Here is a 22,243-nt window from a genome sequence, read left to right as displayed (position 1 = left end):
AAATTTGCCGGTTGAAATTTCGATTCACTTGAATACACACCAACATATTATTTAGAGCGGTTTGTGCACACCTCCCTTGGAGTTGAAGGTGATTGTTCTAAATTCCAGATCATTACATTTCAGGCTTCAATTAGAAATGTCTCGAACCACGGGAGGGGCATGGAGAAATCTAGTGAGGTTTTATTCTAAATCTGAAAAGCCGTCATCTGCGCTGGAATATGTCGTAACAAGAGACTGGTTGTGCTCGAAGAGTGCGGAAAATTGGCTGTCGGACAACAAAGGGCGTGGTCACATTTACTCAATTGAGCATGACGTGTTGGTTCAGACCATGGATCTACTGATCGATTATACTGAGAATATATTAAACATTTGGGTATTCAAGTCTCCGCTTTCTGATTGGCAACGTAGTCAGCTATTTTTAAATCACCAGTTCGTCGTGATTGAAACAAAGAACTGGTGGTGGTCCATTGAGAAGAACTCTGAAGTAATTCTTCTTCAGAGAAGCAAACAGTCGAAGGGATATGGTGGAGTTCTAGATTATGTAAACAACTACAAGAGGAAAACTCCATTACTTCGAGTCAGCTCTGATGTCGGACACAAAACCATGAAGGATCTTATTGAGTTTCTCCACGAAGAAGACGAACTAAACAAGACATACTTTTGGAATGTAAATAATTGCAAACATTTTGCAAAGAAAGTTTATGACGAATTCGCGAAAAGAACGTTGCATGATACAACACTTGGATGCGACCTTCGTGGAAACAGGGAAACCTTAGAAGTGTCTAAGAGTGTGTGGCATGGGAGGTTGCTGAAAAGAAGTGCGCATCAAATGATTTTAGATTCGCTTAAATAGGAGGACCAACAACACGCCATGCAATGCCAGGAATAGAATACCATCTGACTGCTTGATTCCTTCCTCCCTTCTGCTTTCAGAAAGATAGAAATGATTTCAAATGTATAATTTGAACAGGATGTCGAAATATGAATCTATAATCTCTCCCTGATTGGAGACTAGTGGTGAGCTCAAATCTCACCGTAATTCGTTTTATCCTGATTCAAGAAGTTGGCATAATCCATTCCGCATATTAGCATGTCCTAACTTACCAAACAGTTATTTGTGGCCAATCAATCAGTACCATAGAGCGTTCGCCCGTAAATAGATAATGTGCCTCAGTATAAATGCTACATCACCAACGTTCCGAAGGATAATCATATTAGAGATTGGGGCTTTAAAAATATCGAGCACTTTCCGATCAATTGTTGTAAACCAGCTCCCTGTCGCAGCCTAATTAATTGCAACAGCTAATCAAAGCAAAGAAGAATATCAGAACGAGGTAACTGCCAGAACACGGGGAGGGTGAGATTAACTTTTGTTTTTCTTAAATTTGAGGGTTAATAAATACATTGTAATCCCTGATTATTTTCAACAATTACTTGAGTCTTTTTTCCTATGTCAGACTTTAGTAAGCATTCCTAAAGCTGCACATGATCCATCCTCTCAGAAGGTTGAAAAACTTTTTTTTCGGTATAATTGAAATGAAATAATCGAAATTAGTGGGCGTAACACGATACTATCAGGAGAAAACTGAATTAAAAAAAATTAATGCGACCATAAGTAAAACTTTATGAAGTCGGTCAAAGTGACTTAAACTCTACAAGCAGGAGATAGAAATATCAACTTTATTCAACTATGTTTCGTAGCTGAAATGATACAGCCATGTAGTTCCGTGCTTCAGGCAAACTCATTGCTAGAATCATCACCCGATTCCCCCCCACCCCCCGCACCCCACGCACCCCCCGCACTCCCCGCACCCCCCTAACCTGCTTCTGCGTCGACGTAGGTACCTGCCACGTTTGCGATTTACGCCGTTGACAGTCTGGCACTAGCTAGTTCAGAGTTGTTTTCAAAATGAAGAAGGAAACTGGTGGTCGTCAGCAGGAATATGTTCTGTCTTTTCGTATTTTGTGACGATTCCAACTATTTTGCAGAAGGTTAAATTTCGATCATCTCTCACGATTGACATGGAGGAGAAATCTGGGTCTCTGGGAGTTCAAGAAGAGAGAGATCTCAAGAAGTTTTTGAAATTTCTATCGCAAAAGGTATGAGCTTTGCATGTTTTGGCTTTTAAAATTCCTGTCGCTGGTAAATTTGGTAATGGTTTTGCCAGTTTTTATCCTAAACCTAAAAATATTAAAATATATAAGAAACTTATTCAATACATTTTTGGTGGGAGATTTTTTTTGAGCTCCCCAAACGGAGAAAACTTAATTCTTGTCGGCGTATGTTCAGTGTTACGAACCAAAATATTCGTAGAGAGAACTGTGTGGTAACATTGTGAAATAAAAAGCATGTTTATTTGGGGCTGAAATTTCTCCAAATATTGAGGATTTTGTCTCTGAATTCTTAAAATTTTGACCGCGGACGAAGTAAGAGTGATAACTTTTTGCTCATCACTGTTAAATAATGACGGTATGCTGAAGGCTATTTTTGTCGTGTCTGTGATAAATGTAAAAACTTCCTCTATGGTGAAGCTAACGTTCTGAAGTTTTTTCAATATCAATTTTCCCATCATTCCAGTAATGATAATACACCTAAATATTCCCAATACACATTTGTATGGTGGTAAGTTTTTAATTTTTGTTTGCAATATGTTCGTGCGTTACAACTATGGGTTCTGTTTTAGACCTGTCAGCTTCAGAAACCCACTCGACATAAATAAGTGAAAGTTGAACATGAGACCCACTGGAAATTGGAAAGAGAGGTTTCAGCTTCTGTGTTATACCTTGCTTATTCTTTGAATGTAATTACTTTCAAGCTGATATCATTGTTCTGAAACATATACTTTGAGGAACAGAAAGTGTGTTGGAGGATGACTGAGACTCATTCATGAAATTGAAATAGCATCAAAAAGTAATAATAAACTTCTAACAGTCTTCTTCAATTGTTTGAATCTTGAAACAGATGTAGTCCTAGAGCATTTGTGAGTTTCACCCCGAAACATGATCATTTGCATTTTTTGATTTGGTAATAACGTTAGTGACACACTCTAGTGTGTCACTTGTTTTGTTCATACCGCATCTTGACGTCATCCGTGATCTACAGTCAAACCAGTATTAAGCTGTCACCTAAGGGGAATGGTGGGGTGACCACTTAATATGGGTTTCACAGGAGAGGGGTGTTATTGAGAAACGATACAAAGGGCCATTTTATGTCATTATTGAACACTTAATGCATGTCCAAAAACTTGCCACGAAAACACTGCTATCATTGATTTCAGGAGATAAATATGGATTTAAAGTTACCTGAAAGATTATTCTTATTTTTATTCAAGTGGTTCCTCTCAGACTGTTGATGAGGTGGCTGCTTAACCATTTCACTCCCATGAGTGACCAAGACAGAATTTCTCCTTACTATATCACAGGCGGCCCAAGCGTACTGTGTGTGACTTTGGGGTGTTAAGTCCATTAATGGCAATAACTAACATATTAAGATCAAATTTCAAGTGTATGTGTAGGCCATTAAAGAAAAGGACAAATTTAAAAAATAAGAAAAAATAAAACATGTGAAGTCTCCTTACCTTTTTTCCATAGCCACTTTGTTCATAATGGTCGTTTTATTGCTGTTTTGGTGTCTTGCTTTGTAACGTCCACAGTATCACCAGTCAACTGTAAAATAGGAAAAATTATAAAAAAAATTAAGAAAAAATTAAAAAGGAAAATAAAAGCAAAGAATATATCATATGAAGTCTCCTTTCCTTTTTCTCTGTAGCTGCTTTGTTGTTAATGGTCCATTCAACGCTGTTTTGGTGACTTTGTTTGTAGCGTGTGTGGTGTTACCAGTGAACTGTGTATAAAAAAACTCAAGGCTGTAAACTTCAATCAGTCCCGAACACCATCCGTCACCACTCAAAGGCCAATAAATTCCACAAAAGTCAACCAATCTCCCTCAAATTTCCACCCATGAGAGCGCTTAGCTGTTACCTACCCATTCCAGCGGCAAAAGTTTCCAAATTCCACTGCATCGATCTGAGAGCTGCCCCGTTTTACCATCCATTCTGACTAAATTGCTTTGTAGGTACGCGTAATCCTTTTGCTCTTACTACGGGATTCAAATATCAAAGCACGTTGGGTTGAATTACATGCACGACTCCCAAGACGGTGTTGTTTGACAACAGGGCAAACTTTACAACCTTCCTAGCGACGCCCTGGAGAGTCTTTTATTTGGTTAGATGCACTTTGATATTTGAATCCTGTAGTAAGGGCAAAAGGATTACACATACCTACAAAGCAATTTAGCCAGAATGGATGGTAAAACGGAGCAGCTCTCGGATTGATGTGGCGGAATTTGGAAACTTTTGCCTCTGGAATGGGAAGGTAGTAGCTAAGCACTCTCATGGGTGGAAATTTGAGGGAGATCGGCTGACTTTTGTGGAATCTATCAGCCTTCAAGTGGTGACAGTTGGTGTTCGGGACCAGTTGAAGTTTCCAGCCTTGAGTTCTTTTATACACAGTTGACTGGTACCACCACATGTGTTACAAAGAAAGTCGCCAAAACAGCGTTGAATGGATCATTAACGTCAAAGCAGCTACAGAAAAAGGAAAGGAGACCTCATACGGTATATTCCTTGCTTTCACTTTCCTTTTAAATTTTTTCTTCATTTTTTTTATAATTTTTGCCTACTTACAGTTGACTGATGACACTGCACGCATTACAAAGGAATTCGCCAAAACAGTGTTAAAACAACCGTTGGCAACAAAGCAGCTACAGTAAAAAGGTAAGGAGACTTTGCATGTTTTATTCCTCGCTTTTATTATTCTTCTAAATTTTTCTTATTTTTTTTTTTAATTTGTCCTTTTTTAACGGCCCACGCGTATGCTTGAAATTCGATCTTAATATGTTAGTTATTGCCACTAATGAACTTTACACCCCAAAGTCACACACAGTATGCTTGGGCCACCTGTGACTATATCAATACAATACCTATCTCGCAAATGATGAGAATAAAGAAAAATATCAATTAGGGGATAACTAGTTGATCCAGTACCAAACTCTCTGAACTAATATCATAAGAGTTGTATGGCAGACAGTAAGGAGAATTACTATCGAGATCTTGGAAGTGAAAACTACAGAGGTGAAAATTACAGTGTTTTAGGGCAAAATATCCGGGACTTTGGACACCAACTGCTTAATGCAGGGTGATAGCTTAATACAGTGCAATTAATACAGGTTCCATTGGAATCTAGTTGTCAATCTGTTGAGAGGTCGGAGTGGATAGTTAAATAAATATCTAGTATGTAGTTTATGTTTATGTCTATCATTGGTATTTTTCTTTTATTTAAGGCGGTGCAAGTGATTGTTCAGTCACGTCTTGGAGAAAAGATTCATACCAAGTCTAAACCTAATGCAATGGGCCAAGACTGGGTAAGGTTTAAAACTTGGTAAACAATAAAAATGTTGGATTGTTAAAAAACCACATACAAAGTAGAACACTTGATACCACTGAAAGTTAATACTGTGGGTATTCAGGAGAGAATTGCATTGTTTTAAGCATACTAGCCAAACTATATTCTTTTTCACCCATCATTAAAAAAGTGTACCAAATCATTATACTAACAGCATTTTGAGATTCCAAAGAGTATTTAAAGCATTCAAAGATTGTCTTGAAATATTTGAAGATTTGAGTACAAATTCAGACCCACCACTTCGCTTCTTGCTTCACAACAAGACTGCTTACATGTGATGTAACAAAGTCTGACACCTTACTTCTTTTCCTTTCATCTCTTGGCAATCTGTTTCAATAATAATTATCAGGAGCTACATACACCACTTTCATAAATGCCTGCCGGACTGATATTCTTTTGTTGAAATTCAAATTAGCCACACTAGCCTTGCTTGAGATAATGCATTCTTTTGAATTTTGAACTGGAGAACAAGGCCAGAAAGGCTAATTTAAATTTAAACAAAAGAATATCAATCCGGCAGCTATTTATGAAAGTGGTCAATTAAAAAAAGGTATTAGAACTAAATAGAGGATTTTACATGGCTGCACAAGGACATGAATTTTATCTTCAAGTGCTGTAAGTACTTGTGAGAGATACTTTAAGCATAAGAAGATAAAATTTGTATCCCCAAGCGGCCAAGTAATGTTCTGTTTATTTTATAGATACTGATGAAATTTCCACATAAAACACAAATTTTTTTTATTCATTTTCAAAACAGCAAAATGGTGCAATTAAAGTGGTCACCTATTGCAAAATGCCTGTCACAAAAAGGTTATGAAACTCAGATATAAAGTTATAAAGGAGAAATAAAGACAATAATACTTATATTTTCTGTTCCAAAAAGTCAAAATTCATGTATGAATGAAATTTCAAAAGAACAGGCCATGCACCTGAGCAGGAAGCTCTCTTGTAATAGGCTGATCATGTTAGTAACCATGGTGACACCAATATTCTCACATGTGAAAGATAAAAATAGTATCTTCACTGCACAGGATGAAGATATGATTTCTTAGTAAAAGGGAAAATCCTGGTATTTCATCAGTATCTATATAATAGACTCAGGTAATTATTAATTAAAAGCAATATTTTCTAATAGTTAAATCACTCTTTGAAGAAGAGAAACTTATAAAAAAAAAAGAGTTCAGAAGGATTCTTCACTATTAACAATTATATTTTATTTTTTACTTAATTTTCTCAATTTTAATTGTTTGAGAATATTTCTTTTCAGTTCAATCTTGCAATAAACGATAACCCAGATGTAATGTCAGAGGTAAAAAAAGTGATGGCAAATGGAAGGCTTCCTTCTAAAGACAGTGCCATGTGTGTGGAGATATCTCTGAAGACCAGTGATGTAAGAGTCCTAAAATTACACTGTAGTACCTAGATCTACAGTTTCCTGTTGAAAACAGAGTACAGAGAGATAAAAGTCACTGGTCAAGAAACAAAAAAGAAAATTAAAATTTGGACATTAAACCCTTCAACCCCTTGGGTGATTAGAATCTAACTTCTCCTTACAATATAACCCCTGAATCACACATTAAAGTCACGAGAATAAAGGAAATGATCACCAACTAAAGAAGCTCTTGATTCTTAAATGAATTCTCCTCATCAGCACCCTAGGAAATGTATCAAGAATGGTATTGAGAATATGGATACTGATGTTAGGTTTAAAGGGTTAAAGCAGGTTGATAAAGCGAAGTTGATTGAACTTTTAATCTATTGGGAAACTCCCTTTACTGCATGACATTCTGACAAAATCATTTTCTTATTTTTGGAATCCAGTCACAAGTATGAAAACTGGTATCTATTTTTGCTAGAAAGTAATGACAATATGCCTAAACAATTTGGACTTGAAATAAGAAAGAGTTTTGTAAAACGGCATTTCACTCACATTGCTGATGGTGTGTTATTCTTTTTGTAAAAACAGGGAGACTCTATGGTATTAGAGACATGGTGTCTTGGTATGAATGACAGGTATTGATCAAAGGAAACTATGATTTTCAACACCACTTGATTTTGTAGAAAACTCTTGGCTAATATATAGATTTAGCCAAGCTTAAAAGTGAAGCTCGCATTTTTTTTCCCCACACATTTCAAGGGCACAACACCTTGCCCTGGTTAGGACTAGAACCCAGCTCATCCAACTTGCGGAGCCCAGTGCACTGACCACTGGACTACTGGACAAAGCTGTGGGGTTGGCATGCCTGCAGTACAGTTGACCGTGCATGCTAAAAGTAGCACCTTGTACGGACACCTGTATGGTCATAAGTCCAAATTTTTTCAGCTTGATGGGTTACAGCTACCATTTTGTATAATTATGGGGCTATGCTCTGTGAGCTCCTTCATTAATGTTTTTTCATAGAACCATAATATGGTAAAATGTGGAATTTATTTTTAGGATTGATCCCAATGCCAAAGTGACATACACAGTTTATAACAGAATTGGAATGCTTCTCAAGTCTCTTACATCAGTGACAAGAGTTACGCCAGCCTATCAACTGTCACGCAAACAAGGCTCAGACTTCATAGTGTGTTACCAGTAAGAAATTTAGATTGAGTATATTTAACGTAATGTAAAAACATTTTCTTAGGAGGAATACTAAAAATGTCACTTAGTATCGGAGATATAGTGGAAGTATTTCTACAGTGAGTGGCAACAGCCTTAGCACCCTCTACTACTTTTTGAATGTTACAATCTCCCCCTTTCCCACGTTTCATTGTGACCTGGTGCTAACAAGATGGTCCCTAATTTCTTGTTGGGGTGGAAAGTTAGACTTTCAAGTAACTTAGTTGAGAGTTGACAAGATTTCTGTTTATTGTGTTGAGTGGAAGGTTGTCGATCACCTACCAAGGGGACTGAGGCATGCCAACTACTTTTGCCACTCATTGAAGCTGTGATCTCATGTCAAATTCTCATCTCGTTTCATAAGGGCAAACAAGGCAACTTCAGAGGAGAATCTATTGGTTTATCAGAAGTTACTCTGACAGTGCTCTTTTCAGGTTCCCCAGGATTACAAATTAAAGTGATTTGGATTTTAATTTTTTTTGTAGGGTTTACTTTGGTGATGTCAGGTTTCAAGAACTTGGAGAAGGTATGTAAGAGAGTCATTAAAAAGATTACCTGATTGAAAATAAAAAGTGATCATCTTCAGTTTTAGAGTGAGCAATCATTAGAAATTTCCTTATTGGTATCTGCCTGCGTGGAGAATTTTCAACCGGATGTTTTTCCTTATGTTTGTGCAGGCTTTCAGACTCTGAGGGTGGGTTCCATTGGTACTCCAGTTGGTTCCATAACTTTATCTGCTGCTTGCAGGACAAAGCTGACCTTGCCAGAAAAGTGAGTGATAGTCGTACCATTACCTTAGTGATGCAGATATTTGGGAGAGTATTTGACTTTCTCTTCTTCACAGTGGAAATGTGAAGTTATCATATTTCTGGTGAGGATGATTACCGGTAGCATTGAGTGGATAAGAGCGGGTAAATTATGGTGAAAATAAACGCAAGTTTGAGTATTCTCATCATCTGTTTGCTGGAGAATGTATGGAGATTTTAGGGCGAGGTTACATGTTAATCCCTTTAGGGAGTTAAAGGGGTTAAGCCTGGCCATGACAGGGCAGCTAGTTAATTGGCCGAACATTATCCCCTGCAATACATCAGCAATGGTCTGGACACGGGTACTAATAGATCGTGAAAGAGGGAAGAAATTCTCATTTGTTTTTTTTTTTCTCCTAGACAACAAGTCACGGTACAAAGTAACCATTTCGGCTCAGAGTTGGTGCAGAGGCCTTCCGATCAACTGGATTGTGCTTTGCCATGTGGAACATTTGACTTAACAGCTGAAGCGAGGTATCTGCGGAATTTTTGTCTTATGTACTTCACGAAAATAATTTAAACCCAGCCTAATTTTTTACAATGTCATTAAACGCGAAGCTTACTTAATTAGTAGGTATTTACACTATTGTTATTTTAGTTTGGCTTCTATTGCAACGGTGAATTAAAAAATAAGGTTATCTGATTTTCTCTCATTTACTGTATTCTTGACTTCAGTCCGCAAGAAAAATTTCTAATTGGGAAACAATCTTCTGTTTTCAGTGCTACAAACGGCTGAAAGCAGATTGGTTGTTAACTTTCGAAATTTTGGCCGTTTGCCGTTTTCTTTTAACTTTTTACATAATCCCTCTATCGAAAAAATGAAACTATCGCAAATGATTCTTCTCTTTTGGGAGAGGTGTTTCTGAAGCAGGTTCTTCTCCACATAAAATAAATCCTGTGACTGTCATCGAACCATCTAGCCAAAGACGGTGGAAAGTCTTTTTATTGCAACTCCTACTCAATGCGCGGGACACCCTTATACAGGGGACACCTTCATACAGGGGACACCTTCATACAGGGGAAACAAGATTTTATCCGGATTGAAAAAAATCTGTATCTACATGTGACACCTTCTCCATGTGGGGATTCATTTTACTTCTGGGTGATTCCTCTGGAAAGAGACGCCATTGTACTGATAAGCTGCTTTCCGATCCCTTTTTAATTTACGACAAATTTTTCGTTTTGCCTTAGACATCAAATCGCAGAGCAGATAGCAAGCGCGACAGAAACGGAAGTAACCCGACCAACAACTGCATCTTCAAACACTCCTCCGTCGACAGCTCACAAACTCAGCTCAACATCTTCACCACCTGGAATAAGGCGCATCAGTCAAGAAGTCAACAACACAGGGAAACACGAGATAACCGGGTGATTTTCATGAATGATTAAGGATACTCGTTCACTCTTTTTGATGTGTTAATTCTTCGACAAGCAGCACGTCTCAATATATTTCTCTCTCTCTTTTTTTTTCCCATCCACAGACCCGCAAGTGATTCTCAACCCATTAGCTACGCAAAAATGCGAACAAAAGGAGCCTTTGTGAGCAGTCCAGCATCGCCTGAAATTGTAAGTCATTGTTCAAGTTAAAACTACAAATAACCACATTGAAGATAGCCCTCTTTTAAAGCAGTGCTTGTTTACTTGCGCCTCCAAAATCGATACCCGCGTAAACACCCAGTGCGGTCATTCAGGAAAAAGTCCAGTTTGAACAGGTCATACGCCCTCACCTTCAAAGATATGATCAGCAATTTTTTCTAGCTGCCTTCCGTTCCCTCATAACTGAATTAGACAGTAGAAATGATTTCGTGTTATTTTCAATAACATAGCAATTAGAGGTTACACTTTTAACTTCGAATTCTGCGTTTACTTATTCAATCCTGCTTTTTGTCTTAAATTAGCAGTCAATGCTTACAAACCTGTCATCGACTCCACCGTTTGCATCGCTTTTAAGAAAAGAGGTTGATAACAAACCAAGTGGTCTACCGGCCTCAGATAGCAACCTCAAAAAATCACCAGTGATACTGCATAGAAGGGTGAGCAATTTACCTTTTCATAACAAGGGAAAAGAAACTTGTTAAGTGGATGATTCTTACCTTCATGTCTCGTTAAGAAAGGTGTTCATTGTTGTCTCAGAAGCATCAGATAAAGAGAAGATCTGAGTCTTCCACGAGGAATCAGACCCCAAACCTCCCGATTCCAAATTGTAATTGCGTGACGTCGACTTTTAGACGACTTACAGCAGTAAACATAGTAAGTTTAAAGAAAATTTTGTGGTGCTTTGTAGGACAGTTCATCTGACAGAACAGATGGAAGCAAACCATCCGCGATACAGTCTCCACCCCTCCCCAGTCAGCTGGTGTGGGATGATGACTTCGTTATGGTCGAGTTGGTGAGTATTGTTAATGATGAAATGTGCGTAGGTCTGGAGGCAAATGTACATGTATGGTGTGATAGCTCGATCACCCGATTTATTTCTCAAAGAACGGGTACAGTAAAGGGAGAGCCACCCTTCTGCGTCGATCAATTCGTCGAAGCGTCAACACCCTGCCCCCCACGGGAAACCCCTGGGAATTTGAACATTTGAAGATTGGTTCGCTCAAATTCCATCCCTCCCCCAGGCGGACCAAACTGTGTTCAAATGCCCCACCCAAGTGCTGGATTTGATCGTCAATTTTGTTTTTGTAAAAGGTAAAGTTAGCGACCGTAACGTTCTTGTAGACCTTTTTTATGAGGTAATCTGAATCTTTTACCTTTAAACATCTCCATGTTAATGTCCGGGAAGGGGATTTGCAGCTTCGAATTGATCGGTGCTTCAGTCAAAAATCAAATATAGAAATGAAGTATGTAACGAGATGATTTAAGCAATATTGACTCAAAATGTTTATCGTTATATGAAAGGGAGGGATCCAACCGCCTCCCGGTTAGCTCAATTGGTTAGAGCGCCGGATTGTGTTGTGCGGGAGGTCGAGGGTTCGAGCCCCGGCCGGACCAATACTGATGGTCTTAAAATAAGTGAGGAGAATTTGCTACCTTTCTATCAAGAAATGGATAGATATTCTAGTCTTCTCGGATAAGGACGAATAAACCGTAGGCCCCGACTCCTGCAGGGTTAAGGGTAAGAGACGTTAGTTTGCCACACATGAGAGATTACTGTGTGGTGGATGTCCTCCCCTGGGTGGGATGGGTGGGTGTTGCTCGGCATTGGCCCTGAAAAGCCCCTATGGGGAATGGTCTATTAACCTATGTATGTGTGTATGTATATCCTGTCAAGTGGTGGCTGGCAACTCAAATATATAATTTTTTTTCAGAAACCAGCCTTCGCGTGTCATTGGACAGCATCAACAGGTGATCTTGGTAGCTTCTTTCGTGAATGTCAGGCAGCGCCTCCACTGAGTCTATTTGAAGACACTGAGGTGTCGTCGCCAGATAACATTATGGTGAGTTTACCACTTTTACTTCAAGGTATGGCCGACGTTTAATTGAAAATTGTTCCATTGTTATCACTGGTCTGCTTACACATAAGAAGAATGTCCACATCGAAAGTAATCCAGGGTTGTAAAGGTTTTACCTCAATTCGCTCTGTGATCAGTCTTTAAAACTCTCGCCTCTCTATCCACCAGTCAGATGTAGAACTAAAACCAATCTTGACTGGTCACTCGGGTTTAACTATTTCTACACTCGGCCACGCTTTCATGTTTTCACTCTGCTTTCTAACTGGTTCCTTGTAACGTGTACCTTTTGTCCGAATTGGTCATTGTGCTTTCTTTGTTTTTGATGTACAGTGAAACCTCGATTTAACGAACCTCTACATAACGAAGTCCTCGATTAAACGAACGATACTTCAGTTTCAGCCCGGCTAAAGTTACAGTAAAGTGTATGCCACAAAACTTCGATATAACGAGCTAATTTCCCCAGTACCTTCGCACTTCGTTAAATCGATGTTGCACTGTACCACACTCGATCTAAAAGCACCCTAAGGCGAACTTTTCATCGGAGGATATTGCGTTGATATAATATGCAATCCCAGGATCAGCCAAAGGCTATATGTGTAGTCCTTATTAAAGATAATTTAAAGTGATCTTGGTGGTGAAAGTATTAGAAAACTCTTAGCGTCAAATACACTTATGATTCGCTAGCTATTCTTTTCTCTCAGTATCATTTCGCATTTGCTTCTCTAGGACCGTTTGGATGGGGAATTGTGCAGCTTTCGCGAGAACGCATTCAAATTTGACGAACTTGTTGCCGAGCTACAGCAGAGGTGATATCCGCTGCAGATGAGCTTGGCTTTGGATATAATTTTGATTAGCGTAAAAGAATGGGAGAATTCAATTCGAGGCTACTGATTGTTTTGCCAATATCCCATGTCTCCTTGACGTCCATAGTCACCCCTACAGCGGCTTCGTCATGAGTCGATTTGCCCTCCAGATATGCGACAGACACCTGCGTTGAGGATTTAGTTATTAGTTAATCCCACATGGAAGTTTTCTTTCAAAGATAATCTGCACAAAGCTATAGTGAGAATTAAAGTATCGAGTCTCCTGGAAGATAACTGAACATTTACCTCTCGTATCGCTTGAAGGTGGTCTCAGCGTGAAAAAAGAATTGTCGATTAAGGACTCGGTAGTGATTTCTAGATTTCGGATCCCCAAAAGCGGAAGTGATCTAAAATAGCTCTATCCACTCTTGATTTTCAAGAGAAAAGGAAGCTTTTAGTTGAAGTTTTCGATATACATGACGCTATGAAAATTGTATCGTTGAAATCTTTACATAGCCATGCTATATTTTAAGATTAATCACTTTGAAAATGATATCGAAAAGATTTGGCGAATCCTCTGAGATGCTTGGTCACTCAGTTCTCAAACCAAAGACGAATAGGCAATTTCCGAATTACCCTTGGCCTCTTTTTCAAAACGAGGCCTGGTGCTCAACCATTCTTGTGAAAATGAGTTTAATTTGCATGTGAATGGAAACATAATCATATGAAAGGATGAGCACCGGACTCGTTTTGAAAATGAGGCCAAGGGTAATTTGGAAATGGGCTAGTTTCCGGGAATGATTTTTATTCCCCGGGTTTAAAATAAAAAGCCCAGTACTCTTCTGGAGAGATGATTTGTAGGATACTGTTGCGAGAACGAAGAGCTCTTGGTATGAGCACTTTCTAATCAAAAACAACGAATTACTTAGTTGTCAACAGATCTTGTTGTAGACACGATGGCGCGAGTGAATCACACTCACTCACTCACCCAATACAATGATTTCTTCTTAATTCGATTTGACCAAGGCAAGTGGAAAAGAAACTTGAAATAATTTAATTAATGTTCATATGCAAGAGAGATGAAGTGATTAAAATTGTACGTAGAAAATATTAGCTTTCATGTAGAAATCAAAACTGTTCCAAGCATTCATGAACCATTTTCATTTCCTTTTGCTTGGCAGTCGTTCCATTCTTATTTTAAGTTATGAGAAGATCCATCGTGTACAGAAGATAGCGCTCTTCAAAAGCCACGGAAAATTTGTCTGTTATTTTTGGGACGGAAGTGATTGCCTTTTACAAGTCGTAGATTTCTCGGAATTTACCTGTGTCTGCCAAATCAGCTATTCCCTTCAGGTCGATTATGTTACATTTTATTCCCCATTGAAGAAACTCAACCTGAACAACACGTTTTAAGGTTAATTTGTATGTTTACGATCTTATTCCTATCTCTGAATAACAACACGGTTAAAGGAATGACATTTAATTAACCTTATCTTCAGCTTTTAGGAGCGAACAACCATAATATAATTAAACAAAGTTATATTATTTTTCGTGAGTAGGAAAAATGCACGCCATAAACTGTCTGCGTTTTCTTCGGATATCTTTAATATCACCTTCAAATAATAGTGGTTTGAGAGATTGTTTTGAACAGAAACCGACGAAGAAAGAGGAATAATGCACGGAAGTAAGAAAAAGTTTGACTTGATTCTGAATCGCTTATCTGTGTCTTCACAGATTGTCTGTAAAAACAAAGCCAAAATTTGTCTCCATAGCAATCATGACGAAGGTGGCCCAGTGAAAAGAGGTGCTTGGTTGTCAATCGATTGTCAAAGTTGTGGAGAAGATTTACCAGCAGGTGTTTGCATGTGGGATTCTGAAAACACTTTACCCTTTTGTATCGGCGGACACACGCTGGCCTCAATGCCTTGCAGAAACCACTTAAATTTGTCCTCCTGGCTTTACGCTGTCGTTCTTGGCATTAAATTGAAATGTGTACTCTGCAGTTGGGTTCTCGCCTTTAAACAATGCATCGATTCGCTGGTAAATTCTCCCAACGGCGCAGAAGCCAAGACAAATATTCGAATTTTCGCAATACCCAAATTAGAAGGAGCCCTTCGTACATAAATTTATCAGCGTATCACGGACATGGGCAGCAGTCGAAGTATACCGGGAGAAATCGCAGTCTTGAACTCTCTTGAATATTCAGTGTCGAATTTTTTAACCAACTAGGAGAGACTTTAGAAAAAGATAACCACCGATTCACGCCAGTAATTTTTTTAAAGCAGTTTTAATAACAGGGCTGAATAAGTGATCGATAAATCAAACGGCGCCGGCGACAGTTTTCCGCAATCGGGACAGTCTTAATTCTCCATGAGGAAAGCTGGAAAATGGAGCCTGCAGCCAGCAATGAGACGGCTAAACAAGAAAACGACGGCGACGGCGCTGATCCAGAAGAACCTATCGAAGAAGATGAATTTCAGAGATGCTCTAGGAAAGGCCGAAGGGATGCCTGCCCGGACATTCACTGCAAGTGCGGCGATTCTAAACAAAGTGGTGAGTGTCTGTTTCACAAAAAAGCTGCACAAGCTGACTCAAAAAAAGAAGGCGACGGGGAAAAGACGTGAAATTTCAGTGAGCACTTTACGTTTGTCCAAACGCCTTGAAAACTATACAAGTTATATTTATTTTTGGCTCGTCTCGCACCGACCTGGTGTTTGAATGCGGAATGTATTTTTGGGAAGACCCGGTTACATCTCTCAAATTTGTCGTTACCAAACCCACAGGACGGAAAAACCTGGAAACAGCCATGGCGACGTTTGGGAGTCGCCTTCAAGCTCACTGAAAGTCGGACAAAGCAGAGAGATATGCACTATTACTTCGCCATTTCCAGAAAGAACTGGAGGGTTCTTGCTTTTGTTTTTATTTTATTTCAGGAGCAGGTGATGATTGTCTAAAGAAGTACGAAATATTCATATTCATTGTCGAAGTGAACCCTTCAAGCGATCTGATATACAGAAATATTTTATATCATGTGTTATTAAACTTGATTAGCGCAGAGCAATTGTTGCTGGCGTGGTATAAATATATATCTATATATAAAAAAATTTTGACGATTTCGCACAGCGCTCTTTTAAATACGGAATTTTTTAGCCGTATGCTACCTTTAAAATCTCAGTTCTTAGAAAACTTTACTCCATTAGGCCTCTTTTCAACATGGATATTGCATACCAGTTAAAAAACATTATCTCAAATAAAGTACCTTTATCTTGGACTTATATATTCGTTAGTGAGTGAATTTTTTTATGCGAAAAAAAAAGTCCGTGTTTTTGTTTTCTTGCTCAGATATTAAGTATATTTTAAGTTCAGTGGGAAAAATGAATTATTGATATTACCAATCAATTGATGGCGCTTAGAATGTTTTAAACGATGAACCGAAAAATCTTAAAAACTGACGTGTAAACTAGAGAGTTTTGTTTGGGAGTTTGGACACGGATGAGAGTAAACAATCCGTTGACTCTGTGAAAATGGGTTCAGAAAATGTCATCGTTGAGAAAAATCTAGACTTGACATGTAAAATTCGAAGTTTCGCATTTGTACTTATAAAATTTGCCATTGTGATTTTCAATTTATCCGCATTGGTGCCTCGGGCTGTTATGTCATTTCTGTCACCGATAAACCCTTGTGCTATTTTTAGCAGGGTGAAGATCAAGTTGCCTTTTTTGTTCAGCAAATGAGATGTAAAACTGTTCGCAGCTGTTTCCAATTATCAATATAGCCCCAGGCTTTCCCCCTGGTTATAGTTCGCAGTTTGAATTAGATTATGAACTGTGCAGGAAGATTTTCAAGCGAGTTTGTTGCTGAGCGTGATGAAAGTTCTCAGTAGAAGGTTGTTGCTAATTTATTTTTAACAATTTGAGTGAAGATATATACATATATGTTGAGTAGGAAACTACGACGACTACGTTTTTATCCCTACAAGCCTGTTTCGTGATTGCTCACTCATCAAGGGAAACACAGACTTCCTATATATATATATATATATATATATATATATATATATATATATATATTTAACAATTATTCGCCGAAGGCGAGGTGAATATCGTCGAATAATCCCCGAGACGAAGTCGAGGGGGTTATTCGACAATATTCACCGAACCTGAGGCGGATAACTGTTTTAGTATAATTTCAGAGCTGAACAACAGAGAAATCTCTAAAATCATAATATTTTAGTAACATTTATTAACATTTTAGTCGAACATTTTATATAAACCGCGCGGAGCGGTTTATATAGCGCCATATAAGGAAGCGCTCGACCAATCAGATTGCTGGAAACTCTTTGCTCAACTCTGAAATTATACTAAATATATATATAGATATATTTAAAGGTTTTATATTATCAGATCTCTTTCTGATCAATGCGATTTTAGAGATACATTAGGTACAAATTATCTGGATTCATAATACGCACACATACTTAAAATTTAAACTCCATGGTTTTTTCATGCGACAGCATCAATTCGTTTGATGTTCTCTTGAATCAACTTAATACTAGAATGCCCCGTTTGTACGTACAGTAAAGCGCTCTGAGATTCCATCAGCATTGCAAAGTTTTGAGTAAAGTTAATGACAAGAAATCTCCGGATTAACATGATAATTGTGAACACAATTCAGCTGCTTTTCCTAGAAGGAAAAGCAGAGAAATTCTCGATTTTTCTCTGACTGGGAACGCACTGCACTCACATCCACAGCTACTGCTTATATTGTAAGCTGTTCGCGTTTCGCAGATAGAAATGTTAGATTTTGCGAAATTTTGATGAAAGACGTCTCTACGTTGATGGAACAATAGCACACACATTTATTAGATTTGTATCTCCATTTCTGCATGCAACGCATTTTTACCTTATTCAGTTTTTAGTCTCAAACATTTGATCTCTTATCGATCCGTCAAATTTGATTAACTATTATCTGGAAGTCCTTTAACTTCGTTAACCTTGTTGAAGTTTCCACTAAAGAGTGCAAACGATTGGTAGACTAGAATTGCAAGCCGGTAAGCAAATCATCAACCATCGACTTCCAGTTAAAGGGATGCGAAAGTCTCTTGTACCATTGAATTCTTGCAGCCATTTGCATACTTTAAGTCCATCCATTTCGCGATCGTGGAAGCTAGCACTACTAGTGATAGTATTTTTGACTAAGTAAATTAATGCATTTCTAAAATTTCTTTACAACGGTACAATTAAAGTAATAGGTAAGTACACTTGGGGGGGGCTCTTTCAAAACTCGTCGATGCAAAAAGCTGTTACACCACACAGAGGATAAAATGAAGAAAATAGAAGCTATAACTTTTGAAACACAACAAAAAGCTTACACGATGTTTGAGGGAAGGTCATTTAATAGGCCTCATCGGAAAACTCAATTTCACACCAAAGCCTCTCTTTTAGGGTGCAAACTGGTAAATTATGAACAGAAAGTGTTCCCAAAACGCTGAAATCAAAACTATAACCAGATGAAAACAACAATAGAGTGGCAAAGATTCGTTATAACTTTGGTGCAAACGAGGCCTGGGAATGGGTTTCCAGTAATTAGCGTCATCAAGCTTAATAACTACTCGTAAACATCTAATATCTAACAACCGAACATCAGTATTTGCATTTTCTTTATACTGTTCTATGTACATTTTTAATGGTATTGACATTAAAGAATAAGTTGAACATTTTAAAAAATTTGGCCGAAAGAGAAGCAAATAATTAAAAGGAGGGAGAGAGAGAGAGGGGGATGGGGGGAGGGGGGCGGGAAAGGGGGGTAAAGGAGACATAGTCCCGCCTCTCGGTTAGCTCAATGGATAGAGCGCTGGATTGTTGTGCGGGAGGTCGAGGGTTTGAGCCCCAGCCGGACCAACACTCAAAGTCTTAAAATATGCTACCTTTCTATGACATCAAGAAAGGGTTAAATATTCTAGTCTTCTCAGATAGGGACGAATAAATGGAGGTCCCGCCTCCTGCAAGGTTAGGGGTAGGAGACGTTAATTTCCCACGCACGAGACTACTGTGTGATGGATATCCTCCCCTGGGGTGGGATGGGTGGGATTTATTGGGTGGACTACTCGCATGGCTCGCATATGTTCCGTTCTATATCTAGTCCTACCCTACTGCGGTAATGCAGTGAAAATGGTTAGAGAAACCGTCATCATAGTCGTTTGTAACCCCTCATCGAAACGTTGATTAACTTTTTATTTGCGGAGCCGAGATTACCGATACCATGACGAGTCTAAAACTTTTCCTGTACTTTTCTGAGTCATTTTTCAGTGAGACATAATGAATAATTAGCGCAAGTAGATCGAATATGGGAGCCAAGGAATATAAACAGTTTATAATCTTTTGAGCGTGGTCAAGCGTATATACGTAGTTGAAAAAAAGAAGCAATGATGATGATGACAATACTAATAATCGAAATGATAATGAGGATAATGACAACAATTGTCATAAACAACTACTCACCAAAGTGGACCGAGGTGGCTAGTGGTAGATAGTTACTTAGCTACGAATTGGTGGAGTAAAAGTTCACCGCCAGCCATCGACACTCATTGTATACTAACCTGCTTGCAGGCTGTAGTTGGTATGCACGAGATTCAGCGCGGCGAATATATTCGGTCGCTGTATTGGACGGGCGGAAGATCTGGGACGAGTGAAAAAGCGAGGAGGCGGGGGAAGGAGGAGAAAGCCATACAAGCAGGCTAATTTTATACAAGGGAACCGGTTATTACTCATTGCCTGGGGGAGAGAGGGGTGGAGGATTTTGGTTGGGTCACGATAAATTTACCTGATTTCCCCCTCCAAGGTCTGTAATTGAACCAATTTCCCACCCCCCATGGCTCTGTCACTTACCTGATTCCCCCCGTTGGCGTTAAATGATGATTGGCCTTAAAACAGTGCGACAGTATAGTACAAAAAGATGTTTTAAACTCATTTATTTTTTAAGCAGTTCGCAACAGTAACAATATTTTCGAGCACGAGTTGCTTGGGCTTGAATAATTAACAACTATTCACCTCAGTGTCGGTGGTTAGTGGTGGATATTTACCGAGCCGCGAAGCGGCTCGGTAAATATCCACCACTAACCACCGACACTGAGGTGGAATAGTTGTTTTAGTATATAGTATATACTAAAACAGTGAGATAATATACACCACCAAAAATTGATTTTAATTCCTACTTTCCAACATTATCCCCGGCGGAAAGGACTCGCGCTGCTCGGATCGCGGTAAGTGATTCTTTGTCATAAAAACTGCCGTCTCGTTTTCTCGCTGACAGATACAATTTCTGAAGACATTTGTTTAGCTCTGGTGGCGAAATTTCTTCAAATGGTGCTGCAAACTCTTTCTGCATTTGAAACCATTCTGTAAAATGTATCATTCAACTTTGATTTTCAAGTGAACAAGTGAGGTTGCGCAAGAGTAGTTTGCATTTCTTTTTCGTATGAGCGAGACTGAATATGTGATATATGGCCTACATCAATTAACGGCTTAAGCGGGAGGATAGTATAAGCTTATCCTGCAATGGATCTTCTTTGACAAAATCCGAGTCTTTCAAATATCTTGGCGTTGTAATTGATCAGCACTTGAGTTTTAACAACTATATTAAGCGCGTGGTCAATAAGGTCTCAAGGAAATTGGGTGTTTTTAGGCGTCTGAGAGTTTCTATTCCCGTGGCTGCTGTTGAACGCTTTTACAAGACGATGATTTTACCTGTTTTTGATTACTGTGATATGGCCTGGCACGGCTGTGGTAAAGCAAATTCTGATGTACTCGAGCGCTTACAGCATAGAGCTGCAAAGTTAATTTTTCCAAATTCTGGTCTCGATACTAAAGAACTGAATGCTACTTCGGCCCTTGATTGATAGACGAAAACTTGTTGGCTAGAAAATGCCTTGATGGCTCGGTACCGCCTTATCTGAATCACTATTTTAATTCAAATACTTCTATGGTCTTCTATACACACGTTTGCGACTAGACGCTGTAATGACATTCATCTTCCAAAAGTTAAGTCAACCTTGAGGTCGCCAAGAAATCTTTTTATTTTACAGGCGCGATGGAATTTAACGGTCTCCCTCGCCATATTAAAGCAAAGGAATCCTCTATTGAATTCTCAAAGGCCACGAAAGACTTTTTCCTCAATTATTAGACGTTTTCGTGTAGATGTACATCTCTTTTTATTGATGTCGGCCATGCAACAGTTTTTCTTTCTACTTTTTACCTTTTAGACTTTTTTTATTTTTTAATTATTAATAAGTATTTTAATAACAGGACCCCCATTGATACCAGTGCTTAGTACACTGAAGGGGTTATCAGGTATAAATATTATTATTATCATTATATTATTGCTTTCTGTGAAAAATTTTTTAGGAAAAATTTATTATTATTATTATTAAGGACGTCGATCATGTATCGTCAATTTATTTGCTGTTCTGCTGAATGAAGCTGAAGCAAAATAATGCAGACATAAGATGAATTCTGCTACTCTGTAGAGCAGTTGTTAATACCGAAGAGATTCAAGACTTTTCTCTCAGCTAGAGACTTTTTAAACTTGTTTTAATATTTATACCTTAATTTGTCTTAATTTTGTTTGTTATCCTGTATTTTTACTGATTTTGTGAAATAAACTGATTATTCGATACAATGTATACATGAAGTTCATATATTTTGAACTGCGATATTAAATACGTATGATGCACGATCCTCGCAGTAGAGAGCGCTATTTATGCAATAGCGAAAATCAGACCTGAAAAAAATCTCTCTACTGCGAGGATCGTGTATCATACGTATTTAATACTGCAGTTCAAAATATATGAACTTCATATATACATTGTATCTGATTTATCATCACGGGTTTATTACGAATCAACTTAACGGCCTGTTCCCAGTTGGCTTGTTAGCTCAATTAGTAGAGCGCTGCAGTAGTATCGCGGAGGTCAGTGGTTCGAATCCCGTACAGGCCTAATTTTTCTCAGGTCTGATTTTCGCTATTGCATAAATAGCGCTCTCTACTGCGAGGATCGTGCATCATACGTAAACTGATTATTATTATTAATTATTATTATTATTATTATTTGTAAAC

The 22,243-nt window shown here is 38.5% G+C and overlaps 1 protein-coding gene across 3 annotated transcripts; it reads left to right on the top strand.

Annotated features, from left to right (window-relative positions):
• Positions 1–1,875: 1,875 nt before the first annotated feature.
• On the top strand, positions 1,876–16,404 carry LOC111322824 (autophagy-related protein 13). 3 transcript variants are annotated; one of them, XM_088736240.1, is made up of 15 exons: positions 1,909–2,100; positions 4,688–4,775; positions 5,342–5,422; positions 6,731–6,853; positions 7,430–7,476; positions 7,901–8,041; positions 8,554–8,594; positions 8,746–8,839; positions 9,235–9,348; positions 10,066–10,242; positions 10,356–10,440; positions 10,773–10,907; positions 11,159–11,263; positions 12,183–12,311; positions 13,053–16,404. In XM_088736240.1, exons 3-15 carry the CDS (start codon positions 5,408–5,410, stop codon positions 13,134–13,136), a joined length of 1,290 nt encoding a protein of 429 aa, XP_088592366.1. In that variant the 5' UTR covers positions 1,909–2,100; positions 4,688–4,775; positions 5,342–5,407; the 3' UTR covers positions 13,137–16,404. The 3 variants fall into 3 exon arrangements, with proteins under 3 accessions (XP_022781751.2, XP_022781750.2, XP_088592366.1); XM_022926016.2 differs by lacking the exon at positions 4,688–4,775 and having other exon boundaries at positions 1,876–2,100; positions 10,776–10,907; XM_022926015.2 differs by lacking the exon at positions 4,688–4,775 and having other exon boundaries at positions 1,877–2,100.
• The last annotated feature ends 5,839 nt before the right edge of the window (positions 16,405–22,243 follow it).

Source organism: Stylophora pistillata, chromosome 10 (genome assembly GCF_964205215.1).
Source record: "Stylophora pistillata chromosome 10, jaStyPist1.2, whole genome shotgun sequence".
Classification (NCBI taxonomy): Eukaryota; Metazoa; Cnidaria; class Anthozoa; order Scleractinia; family Pocilloporidae; genus Stylophora; species Stylophora pistillata.
This window is presented reverse-complemented; position numbering and strand designations above follow the sequence as displayed.

Coding starts and splice junctions, on each gene's coding strand:
- LOC111322824 (XM_022926015.2), top strand. CDS start 2,023: ATGGAGGAGAAATCTGGGTCTCTGGGAGTTCAAGAAGAGAGAGATCTC. Junction 5,423..6,730: donor ATGCAATGGGCCAAGACTGG/GTAAGGTTTAAA, acceptor ATTTCTTTTCAG/TTCAATCTTGCAATAAACGA. Junction 8,595..8,745: donor GTTTCAAGAACTTGGAGAAG/GTATGTAAGAGA, acceptor ATGTTTGTGCAG/GCTTTCAGACTCTGAGGGTG.